Genomic DNA, 13,033 nt, shown 5'->3' on the forward strand with positions numbered 1-13,033 from the left:
CAGGAAATATGGTTTTAACATTTCTTTTGCAGTAATGCTTTCAACTGTAAGGCAAGAACGTAACCTTCATTTGAATTTTCCTAGATGAGGATACTGTTGAATAATGTTACCTTCTGTTAAAAGTTTTTAATAGCTATACCTTTTCTGTTTGCCTGAGTGTTGTCATACCTTGTTTAATTTCATGCAATGACCAAACCAATCTTTCAGATTCCTATTTAAAATGGTAGAAGTGTAAAGTGCTTTTAGGTCAGTAAGTGATACCATTTACAGAGGAGAAAATAGATTTCTTTGAATTTCCCTTGTTCTATTTTTATTTTGGGATTTTTAGTTAGTTTGAAGCCTTCCAGTAATGTCAGTGGCTTCCTCTGAGTGAGGATATCCAGTGCATACAGGTAAAGAAAGTACTGTACATAAGTATACAGTGTCGTATCACACAGAAGATCACAGTTTGAGAATCAGAAAAACTTGCTAGGTAACTTGTAGCTTTACATGTGTACTTATGTCTTGCAGAGGTATGTATAGAGGAATAACAGTGAGAACAAATGAAATGACTTATTGGAACTGCTTCCTCTAAAACAAAAGTAAGTAAAGACTCGGTACTGCACTTGCACTATCCTTTTTTTTTTTTTTTTTTTTTTTGCTGGAAATTGTTTGCATATGAACATTTTGATTACCAGAGGAAGTTTTTTTTACTCTCAGTTGGTATTTGCTTTCATTAAAGGTAGGGAATCCCATTTGCATGCCTCAAATGAAGAGTTGTGTAAATACAGTGGTATGTTGAAGAGAGTATCATTTTAGAAACTCCCATAAAGTATTGAAAGTGGAAAGTAACATATAGTACATTTTTATTGACCGTTCGATTTTGAATTGAATTTTTTTCGGGGCTCACCGTAAATTCCAGTACATTACTAGGCTACCTTTGCAGACCCATGCACTGCATGTGTGTCCATCATGTATATTTTGTGAAGAAAGTTCATCAAAACATACAAACATTTCTATATACATTCTTGCCACACACTCTATATGTTATTACATCAGCTCTTGTACTTTTAGATTTGTGTTTATAGATAAAAAATACAGAAGACTGCAACAAAAAGGCTTAAGTGTGGCTGACAAACAGAACTACTGAGTAGTTGAGTTTTGTGCATTATTCAAATTGTAGATAACTGTTGACTTTCAAATTTCTCAGCAGTGGCCTAAACAAGTCCCCGGAGGTTCATATTTAATGTTTTACTGCATTTTGGGAGGTCTATAAAAGGTATCCCCTACCTTCAATAACGGGATGGAAAGATGATCAAACTGCATAAAATGACCTCATGGTGTTAGCAAGATATACAGCTTGTGATCTGAATAAACTGGCCTGCTTGCACGCTAATGTGCTCATGTTATACATTGTGTAATTATTGAGGACACATGTGTTTGAACCCTCCTGTTTTCATGTTCTCATCAACTCTAGGCAAACTTCCCATCGTGAATGAAAAAGATGAGCTGGTGTCACTCATTTCACGCACTGATTTGAAGAAGCACAGGGAGTTTCCCCTAGCATCCAAAGACTCCAAGAAGCAGCTGCTGTGTGGGGCAGCCATAGGCACCAGAGAAGAGGACAAACATCGACTGGAGCTCTTGTTCCAAGCTGGGGTTGATGTGGTGGTCCTTGTAAGTGTCCCCAGCTCATCGAATATCTGACTCATCCTAACCTCATGAGAGATAGCTTGTAATGATGATAATGCTCGTGGCATGTACAAAAAATGATGTTTCTATCTTCTCTGTTTAATTCATGCAAGGTAGTCATCAATGCAAAATCTAAGATCAAGCAGTACTTTTCTCTCCAGTAGTAAAGCTGGTTCCTCTTATTTGCATTCCTCTCTACATATTGTCATCTTTAATGCTTATTGATTTTGATAGTGATCATGGCATCAAATTTTTGTGGGAAATATGGTACTTGCTCCATATATTCTCAGAAGCTAAAAAAAGTTAGAAATGACTGGTATAAAGGGTAATATTTTCAACAGATAACATTTTGCTCTTGAAAAATAAAGGGATATTGAATGAATTCATCTTTGTGGATGATCCCTCATACTATCGGTTGACAGAGCAAAAGGAAGCCCAAGGAATGTAGTCATATTTTGTGATAATGTCCTTCTATAAATCTAGGAGTTGGTAGCAGCTGTGTGCTGTGAACACTCGTTCATCCCATAGTACACCCAGGGTTCTAGTTTGTCTTAAAACTGTCAACCTAACCTCATATCATCAAAAAGTCTCCAGAAAGTAATTTTAACATCAATTATCCTGGCTCTGAAATAAGTCTTCTTACCAAATGAAGAAGCTCCTGAAAACTCTGCACATGAAGATTGAAAGTCTAGGGATTATCAAGTCTGTCATGACACCACAAATACTATCGGACTTTACCAAAAATAAGTGAATTAAAAAATCTCTACCATGTTACATCCTGAATCACAGCATATTATTTCTCGGCAGAATGTAGGTTATCTGAGTGTTCAACTCCAGAATACCAGTTTGTGCTCTGTGCTGATTCAGAACCCTTTTTGAAAATCCCTATTTCCATCACTGTGTACAGTTCCTGAAACTTTTTATATCTTGGCTCTCTCTCTTCCGCCTCTCATCTTGGCTCTCTCCTCTGCCTCTCAGGATTCTTCACAAGGCAACTCAATATTCCAGGTCAACATGATCAAGTACATGAAGGAAAAATATCCTTCTCTGCAGGTTGTTGGTGGTAATGGTAAGTAACTATGCATAATCAATATCTTCTTAAATTTGGTAGTTAGAATAATTTCATGAGTGTCATATGAGGTTGAGAAATTAGTGTAATCCATAAAGTAGCTGTAGGTGACTGTTGTTTACACAGGACGTTTCCCTAACTCTTCACATGAAGCTTTTTGAGGATGTTCAGTTGGTGATATAGACTGAGAGAAACATCAGGTCAAAAGTTCTGTATTCTTCATCAATCAGATCTTTAGAAAAACAACTTAATTTATTTGATTGCTCATTATGTGTTTTGAGAGCAATGTTGTATTTCAAAATTTGAGAGCTACCAACTGATATAGTTTTACCATTTAAATATAATATTTTTTTTTCCTGCATTCAGACCAATACATTTTTCCTATAATAGGACCTAGTATGCTTAGAATGTACACTTAAAAAATTTTTGATCAGTGCATGTGTTTTGACTCTATGCATTAGTCTATTATTCATTTGCAGAGGTAGGCAGCCCCAAAATCTGCATTGTCAGATTTGTTGCCTGATTTTATTTTGTGGAAAAGTCAATCATGATTTTGCAATAAAGAAATATGAATTGAGATTAGGCAGCAGGCAGAGATTGACCTTCTTTCTGTCATAGTCATGTTGTCTTTGTAGCTATCATGAACTAGTTCATATGTCTGCCCCAATTTTCCCTGTGTTAATGTAAGATCTATTTTGTGTTTTTCTTCAGTTGTAACTGTAGCCCAGTCAAAAAGCTTGATTCAGGCTGGAGTGGATGCTCTCAGGGTTGGCATGGGGAGTGGCTCAATCTGTATTACACAAGAAGGTAAGAAGATATTGTACCACAGGTTGTGGGTAGATTACATGTATGCATCATTTCTTAAAGATAAAAAGCCTTGTTTGTGGAACATTCAAAGGAGGACAGAAATGTTCTCTTTCAAGCATGCAACGTAACAAGCACACCATGACATTTCAACTGAAACTAACAAAGCACTCCTAGAGTGCAGACCTCTGCCAAGCACCTCATTTCCACCCACTATAAATGCATGCTTAAAATCGCGCAATTTCCTAATATAAAGGCCTTTTGTTTATGTCAAAAGCTTCCAGCTACATGGTGCCTCGCCCAAGCAGAGCACATGCTTTAGAGCATGTATGCAAACCTCAAATATGTGCAGCTTGAACTCCAAAATTCATTTACTTTATCTGCCAAAATAAAAAAAATATTTCAAAAATCCATTAAAAAAAATCCCAGATCACTACTAAAATGTAATCATCTGTTCCTTGTGTCATTATCATTTTTTTTTGCAAGTTTCATTCAAATCTGTTCACAACTTTGTGAGTTATTTTGCAAACAGGCAAACCACCGCTGATGAAAAATAACCTTCCTTGGCGAGGGTAATAATGATTTAACTCACACTAGTCACATCTCGCACAACAGGGTCTAGAAGAGGCAATAAAAAAACACACAAAAAGAAAACAAAGAATGTGAAAGAAAATTCTAGTGATGCCTTTTTTGATTAGGTACTTTGTATGTAATGCAAGCTACGGGTCACACTATTTTTTTTTTTAAAGTTCCACTGTCATTCAGCAGAAGGGCTATGTACAAGTGGAGTAATACCTGTAGTAATATTGATATCATTGTACATCATGGCTTTGATATAATGTCTTCCATGGCATGATTAGATTAGTGCATGGAGCTATTATGTAGGCCTCTCAACTTGTGCCATCATTCCAAAGCGTGTCGCATGGTCAATTAAAACACTTATTTTGGGTTATTTAGGACAAAATTAGCCCTGAGCTGCATCTGTTCTCCTGTTTTTGTTCTCTTTTGGATGTGATATTATTTACAAAGGCTTATATCATTTTCATCATAGTGAAAGTGATGTCTTAAATTTCAGTGAACATGTGAGCAACATTGAGAAAGGGATTATTCATCTCAGGAGATCAAGCATGTGCACATGAGAACTCCCTTGTAGTGAAGGTCTTGTCACACTGTGCAAGGGCAGTATTAAGGCATCCTGTATTCCAGTATGTGCAAAGGATATACCTATTGGTTCCTGCCACTATGCCACCAATTATGTGTGGTGAGTTGCATACAAGTGGAACTGCATTGGAACATTGGACTATTGTTACTAATATAAGGTAAGTTGAGAATTTGGAATCAGCCTAAAGCAGCAACAGGGAAACAAAAATGACAAACTTAGATGTGTATCCAACCAAATTTTGGATATTATTTCAAATTCTACTATAGGTATAAACATTATGAGTGGAGCTACTTGTAACATGTGCTTCTCTTGTACCTTACGGATTACTACTATCTGTTTTCCGTGTCTTTTTTTTTGTGTGTGTCAGTGTGTTTGTTTGCATCCTATGTGTATCTCTCTCTTTCTCTCTCTGTATGATGTTCAGTGTTTTGGCAGTGAAAGAAATAAGACCGCCCCAATTGAAAGCAAGAGATTAAGAAGACATTACCCACATGAGACAAGTTTATGTAGAGCCTATTGAAAACATCTTTGTCAGTAATTTATTTGCACCTATTCTTAGTTGTTGTTTTTTTTCTTTGTGATGCTGCCCCCAGTGTTCTACCTTTTATACATACAGTGAAAGAGCATATTTTGGTTGGTGTCTTGTGTCTGGCCTCTTCAGCTGCATTTCTGGACAGATTTTGTTTAAATTTTATATGGAATTGCATTATCAATTAATCTAGCTGTCTGTAACTTTTGGTGTTGTGCACCATACAGGTTACATTTTGTGACAGGTGTTGTTGAAATTTTGTTTGTGGGTCTATGATGGTCAAATGTAGACACGTGTTGTTTTTGGTGATGTTGCCCTCAGTGTTCCGTCTTTTATAAGATGAAAGGTCATATTTACTGTAGGTGGCTGATTTGTATGTACTCTGCTGGCCACACTTTCTGACTTTTTTTTTCCTTTGGTATGCAGGTCCATCATGGACCTCTTACCCTGTAAATCTCTTTAATAATCCCAGGTCCATCATGAACCTCTTAGACCCCGTTTACAGTGCGGGGCCGAGCCCGGCCTCAATTGCGCGGCCGAGCCTCGCAATTTTGTCCGTTTACACTGCTGGGCTCGGCCGCGCTTTTAATTCAAACCTTTCAATATTTTGTCGTAGTGGCGCTCTGCTTGTAAACAAACGCAATTTGGTATAGTCTGGTTTTCAGACTCTTTGCCAACTGGATTCTGTAGCGACGAAGTCGCCGTTCGGGCAAAGGCCTTTGCCGAAGGAAAAAATCGTTTGCAGGACAAAACCACCTTAAACTATACTAGTTTTTGACGTTGAGGGGGTTAATATCCTGAATAGCGAAATAGTACAGGCAGAGGGTTTGGAAGCCAGACTAAAATTGGCCGCGCATTTGGCCCAGTTTGCGTTTACACTGAGAAAAGGCCGGGTTCGGCTGCGGCTTGGCCTTGGCCGAGACCACCTCCAGAGCGAGGCCAAATGCGAGGCCAATTTTGGCCTCGCATTTGGCCTTTTGCGCGTTTACACTGAAGCGGGGCTGAGCTCGGCCGCGGCTCGGCTGTGGCCGAGCCTCGCACTGTAAACGGGGTCTTACACTGTAAATCTCTTTAATAGTCCCTAACGTTTAATGACATGAGAAATTCATTTCTGGGGATTTTGTTGCTTGGCAACAGATATTTCTAGTTCTCATTTGTTTTCATGCTTTTCATGTACATTATACATGCAGAGAGCCATCTGTTTACTCATACATCAGTGTCATCATGCACCAGTGTACTCACATATATACAATTCACAAGCATGTTTACTGCACATTACTGAGTTTTTGTACATCACATGTTTTGCTTCAGCTCCTTTGCCATACATATAAATAATGTCTGCACAATACTTACATCAAATATGGCGTATCTCAAGTTTCTTTTTTATGCCTCCGCCACGAAGTGGTGCCGGAGGCATTATGTTTTCGGGTTGTCCGTCCGTCCGTACGTACGTCCGTACGTCCGTCCGCTTTCGTTTACGCGATAACTTGAGTAATATTTACAGGAATTTTACCAAACTTGGTCCAAGTATGAAGTATGATGGGGCAACGATTTGATAAGACTTTGGGTGAAATCGGCTAAAGGTCAAAGGTCAAAGGTCAAGGTCAAATCATGAAATTGTATCCGTTTACGCGATAACTCAAGACTGTATGGAGCAAATTTCACCAAACTTTGTTGGAGGATGATGTATGATAAGACAATTACTTGATTAGTTTTTCAGTGAAATCGGACAGAGGTCAAAGGTCAAAGATCAAGGTCAAATCCTAAAATTTATCTGTTTATGTGATAACTCAAAACTGGATGAAGCAGCTTTCACCAAACTTGGTCCAAGGATGATGTATGATGGGACAATTAGTTGAGTAGATTCTAGTGACATTGACAAGAGGTCAAAGGTCAAAAGGTCAAGGTCAAATGCTAAAAATGTTGCTATTTCCCCCATATCTATGCAATGCCCGCAGTTATTTTCTTGAAACTTAGTGTAGACATGTACTACTGCGTAAGGATTCTCCAGAGAGAGTTTCATGTCATAAGGTCAAAGGTCAAAAGGTCAAAGGTTAGGTGAAAATGTTGCAATATCACTTTTCTCGCAAATGGTTCAATGTATCTTCATGGAGCATGGTACATATGCATGTACTGACTGGCAGGGATTATCTAGGGAATTTAGGGGTCATGGGTCAATAGTCAGGGGTTCAAAGGTCAAGGTCAACTCCTCAAAATGTTACTACTGTATTTCCCTCATACATGCATACTAGTTTGATGCAATGATTGCATTATTAGTTTTAAAAGTGTTTAATATATGTACATAGTATGTATTACTTGATGGAGATTCTCTTGGAAATTTCCAGCCAGAAGGTCAAAGGTCAAAGGTCAGGTTTAAATGAAAAAAAAATATTTTGTACTGTAATTACACTCTTTCTTCATACCTTGAAAATTATACTCAATGCATAAACTTATAATAAGGTCGGTCAGAAGTCAAGTAAAAATTTTCAATTCCCCAAATATGTGTACCTGCACTCTTTAATAGACAATTATAGCAAACCCAGTTCGTGGAAAGTGAACATTCAAGATATTTCTGACAAACCTGTTATTTTGATATTTTGCCAGTAATGTGAAACTGTCATCACACATTGTCAAGACATTGTACTATACACCTATTGGGAGAATCATGCATTATGGCGGAGGCATCAGTCGCCGTAGCGACATTTCTAGTTTCTTTTTTATTTATTGGTGCATATGTGTTTGATGGCTGACAAATTTTCAGCAACTTTAAAAAAAAATAAAAAATCTTAAAGAGGAACATCTATCACATGTGAAATTAAGATTTGAAAGTATTATATGGAATTGCATGTTTTTGGTGCTAGAGAAAATTTATTCCTGCCTACAGACTTCCTTTTTATTGTAACAAAAATGGATGGTCAATCAGTAGTGCAACAGAACTTAATTAGGGTCATGTCATTGGCAAGAGCTGATGTCCACTAGCGCCCCGACATATATAAGGAGCTGATGTGGAAGCAAGTTATGTCATCATTCTTTCTGCATGGTTTCCTGGGACATTACTGTGAATGTATATGTATTGACTGCAGATAAACCTGGGGGTGTCCAAGGAATCATTCAAGAAGGGAGCGAAATTCTGTGGAAAATGGCTGGTTGTAGCAGCATATCGTGGACACATGTAGGATCACACCAGGGCTCCACTTTATAAAAAGTTAATATGATAACAACTGATGGAATGGCAATTGTCATTGCAATGACAAGAATCCAGCTTCCTGATTGGCTGTTACTGTGTAAGTTGCCATTCCAGCAAGAGTTGCTATCCTAACATCTTTTTTTGAAATGGGGCCCAGGAGTGGTAAAATCATGGACTAGGACAATCAGGATGACTTTCCAACAACCATTTAGTAACATGGACAATGTGAGGAAATAATGTTCTAAATTCCAGGCTACTTTGGGGTTCTTTATGATGTCTGCTAGCCATCATGTCTGGATCCTCCTCTTCCTCCCAAATTCTTACTCCTGGGCACTGCTACCAGCTGGGATGAATCAGGCTGTGGGACATCTGTCGCCTCCATGGAATCACCTCATTCAGAGCTAATGTTGTTGGTTGCTACATATCACTAGTGATTTTAACATGCCAAGAAGTTTATTTCCGTGTCCACATTTTTTGTCTCTATCAAAATTTGGAGATGGAAATTTTGCCCTCTCCTGAAGGTGTGTAAATGCTCTGAAGTATTTCAGAATGATAAAGAGGGCAAACAGAATCTGTTAAGGACATTGTAAGAGGTGGTGGAATGAATGAGTTTTTGGCAAATCTACATTGTCCATGCCCTAGTGGATGCCAGATTGAAGCAAGCAATTAGCAGGGACTGTAAAAAAAAAAGCTGTCAAATCAAGGATGGTTTGTTTATTTATTTGTTATTTGTTATTTTCCTTTTTGCATATCCTCTTTGCCCCCAAACTACTTTTTTTTTTATGATATTGAAGTCTTGGATGTTTAGACAATGTAAACAATGTTTTGTCATAAAGGAATGATGTAGAAGGCAACCGACTTACAAGTAGTGTAATGTGTGTGACTTTTAGTGTTTACTTATCATGTCACTTGTGTCTTGCTGGTTACACCTATCATTACATGGTCCCACCCACTCTCAATGGTCTGTCATTGTGTGAATGTTTGACGGCGCCATTCAGTTGTTTCAGGAAATGCCGTGTACAGACTAATAATTCTATGATGTAGAAACTAATACTTCCCTCCTTTCCTTCCCTCTCTCTCACCAATCTTATTCTCACTCATCACATTTCTTCATTTTTTTCCCCTCTAACATTTTGTGTAATCGCTAACACACGTTTCCCAAATAACAAACCACTCATGGACCCCTTCCTCTACCTTTGCGACGGAAGCGTCCGCATCCCAAAACCAGTCCACATCTCGTGGCTTGGAGGGCGGTCTAACATCTACCTGTAAGTCTGTTGCCTTTCGTCATATTGTGATAGTGCAATGTCCATACACCAAAGTAGAGCATATATGTCGTATTGATGTCACTGCTTTGTTGTATTTGTTTTTATTTTTATTAGTAGTTATCATCTGCCACATATAGCTGTACACCTGTTTGCCACTCCCATGTCTGTCTATTTTTTTCAAGTCTTTAAGTTCAGTTATTTTGATTTTTACCCTCATTTCTTAGGTTCATTTCTTAGGTTCATTTTTATATTGGGGTATTGGGGTGGATCACACACACACACACACACACACACACACACACACACATATAGCAAAGCCAGGTTTAGCAAGCATACTGTCCCAGGTAACCAATTCTTTCCTTCAGACAAGGAAACTGAACTGTCCCAGGTAACCAATTCTTTCCTTCAGACAAGGAAACTGAACTGTCCCAGGTGTCTTTCCTTCAGACAAGGAAACTAAAAGAGCATAACAGTGTAGAGAGTAGTGGATGCTTCTTTTTTTTTCTCTCTCTCTGTACATCCCCATATAACCATAAAGAGAATATCTGCTTCTTGAAGTACTTTGGCAACGAGTACAGTTCTTTGCAGTTCTGGCAATTACAATTTTCATTGTCATGCATCATCACAATACCAATCTTTTCATGCCAGTTCATCTTCCTGGTTATTTACTTCATTTTTACTGAACTATACTTCACGCTCCTTTGTGAATGGATTGACATCTTTGGTTACACAGTGTGCTCTCTGAGTAATTTACATATTTGTCCATTCTTTACATTGATTTGCCAGAAAACATACAAGAAGTATGGTTGACACTGAAGTGAGTCAACTGATTGAACCCTGAAAACTTAACTCTTTCCCTTTGATAGGCAGGTAAAGACAGGAACAAAAGTGAGAGAGAGTTTTCTCCAATGTAGGCAGGAGACATGGTGTATGTTAATTTGGTTGCAGTGAAGGGGAATATTGATGCAGAATTTAATAATTTAACATGAGGAGCAAGAAAATATGAGAGATGCAAAACTGCACAAAAACATACTTGCTGCCTTCACACATTTAGATTTATATTCCTGCCAGAATTTTTGTTTTTCTGTATATTTCAAAGCATGTGATCACAGTTTAGAGCATTATTTCTTTTGTTTCTTTCTGCCTCATTCTGTTTCACAGTTTCAATCAAGAGAAGGAGAGCATGAAAATCTTACAAAAATAGTCATGAGTTTCAATTCATTCTCTATGTGTCTTTGTAATATTCATTTAAATCAAAATGTAACCTGTAGAATATGACAAATGGTAGCCATAATGTTAATAGGCATTTGTGAAAGTTTGATGTACACTCAAACCTGTCTTAGTGACCAACTGTCTATAGCAGCCACCTGCCGTATATGACCACTAAAAACAATTCCCTCTGAGTCTATAAAGGCCACTTTTTTTGTCTCTCTGGGTGGCTGTTATAGACAGGTTTGTCTGTATCACTTAATTTCTCAGAATTGTGCTTGATTTTTTTTTTTTTAAACAGAACTTTTGTTTTTCTTCATGAAATTATATTTTGCTAAGAAAATATTTTGCCTATTTGTCTGTTTAATGTTGTATTTAAACCTCTTTGTTGAGATATCCTTATCCAAGCTTCATGAATCAAGAGGAGCGTTTCTGTTGTAATATCTTGGCTGAAACTTGTTCTTCAATGTGTAGTTTTATGTGCTATGCCTGTTCAGTGTGTAGAAAAAAAAAAAAAAAACATTGCATGGTTTATTTGTGCTGCTCATTTGCAAGCGCTGAATTCATTGCCAAAAAATTGGAATGCCTAATAGCACCTTTCTGAGCACAAAATCACTTCATGTTGTAACAGCACTTTCCAGATCACAAGGCAAAGATTGTTAGCTTTCCTGAGCCAAAGTCTCAAGTGAGCTATTGCAATCATTCCTAGTCTGGTGTCCAGTGTCCTTCATGCATCATGACAGTGTAAACTTTGAAAGGCCAAGACAGATTTTCACCAAACTTGGCAGATAGCATCCCTGGGGAGGGGGGTGGTAGGATTTCACCCCTCCCCCTCCACAATTAACCCTAACTAGGAGCCTCCGAGGCCCCTCCCCCCCCCCCTCGACGTTCTGCGCGATGTATCGCTAACGCGAAAGGCTATCGCCACGACATTTCATGACTTTTTTCTTTCGAGTCTCCCATATCTTTTGACACCAAATTTGCGATGCCTTGGCACGCGGTTCTGAAGTTGCACATGAACATGTACGTGCATGTCAGACCAAAAATTGCTCAGAAATGTGAATTCGTGTACAATTTCAATGCAAACTGTGCTTACAGGCAAATTTCATAAAAGTATGATTATTTTGGGGTTTTATTGATTAAAATCAATTAATAACATATTTTCTTGATCAGAACAATGTCGCGGACAAGTTTCATCGAAAAAACAATGAAAAACATAAAGTCAAAAAACAGAGAAATACATAAGAAATTCAAAAAACAATAAATTACTTAGGAAATTTTTTCTGATGGCACAGTTTTTTCTCTTATATTTGCTCAGGACACTAAAAAGAACATTTACACAAAAAATGTGCCCATTTTGAGCTTTATTTAGTGATTTATACCAAATTGATTTCATGCATCATTATGCATAAATTAGCATGATTTAGCATAAATGATAATTTTTTAAAAATTCAACTTCGTGGTACTGTAGATTACATCATAGGCAATGTGTGTGCCAATTTTCGTCGTGATCGCGCAGTCGACGGCCGAGATCTGGAGGGGGGGGGGGGGCCTGGGAGGCCCCCCCGCTCTATCATCTACCTAAATAGCCCGGCCTAGTTAGGGTTAAGGAATCTTTTAAAATAGTCTTCTTTAGAAGCAGAAGTGACAGAGCTATGAGTAAGTACCAGGTACATTGATGAAGGTAGCTTCAAGTTTGTTCATAGCTAATAGAGGGGTTCCGAAGTGGAGCCCAAATGTTACATTTTCAGTTCTTTTTGAAAATGCATGGTCAAATTTTAACCAGACTTGACAGGTACTATATTGCTTGAGTAAAAGAATACATATTTATACAAATGGATACCATTACCCTCTTGAGGGCCTCTTGGGTACAGTGCTGGGGGTGAGGGAAGCACCAAATCTTTACAAATCTTCTCTAAAATGTTAAATGACAAGCTAAGTTGGAACTGCAAGTAAGTAGCTCGGTGACTGGCAAATTGGAAGATGGGCATTGGGAGGGGGGGGGGGGGCAATATTGATGCCCAATTCTATCACGTCTGTCTTTTGCAAAACACATCATAATGTTTTCACCAAACTTGGCAAACTTGTTGGCTTGATAGAATATATATCCGCACAGATGGGCACCATTCCCCAC

General features: G+C 38.1%; 1 protein-coding gene across 1 annotated transcript in view; it reads left to right on the forward strand.

Moving 5' to 3' along the window:
• LOC140246120 (inosine-5'-monophosphate dehydrogenase 1b-like) overlaps window positions 1-13,033 on the forward strand; it is a 67,502-nt gene that overhangs the window by 42,506 nt on the left and 11,963 nt on the right. The window contains exons 7-9 of the mRNA XM_072325557.1: window positions 1,457-1,656; window positions 2,650-2,740; window positions 3,452-3,547. Coding sequence (XP_072181658.1) covers window positions 1,457-1,656; window positions 2,650-2,740; window positions 3,452-3,547 — 387 coding nt within the window. The remainder of the gene's footprint in view (window positions 1-1,456; window positions 1,657-2,649; window positions 2,741-3,451; window positions 3,548-13,033) is intronic.

The sequence above is a fragment of the Diadema setosum genome, chromosome 2 (assembly GCF_964275005.1).
Source record: "Diadema setosum chromosome 2, eeDiaSeto1, whole genome shotgun sequence".
Lineage (NCBI taxonomy): Eukaryota > Metazoa > Echinodermata > Echinoidea > Diadematoida > Diadematidae > Diadema > Diadema setosum.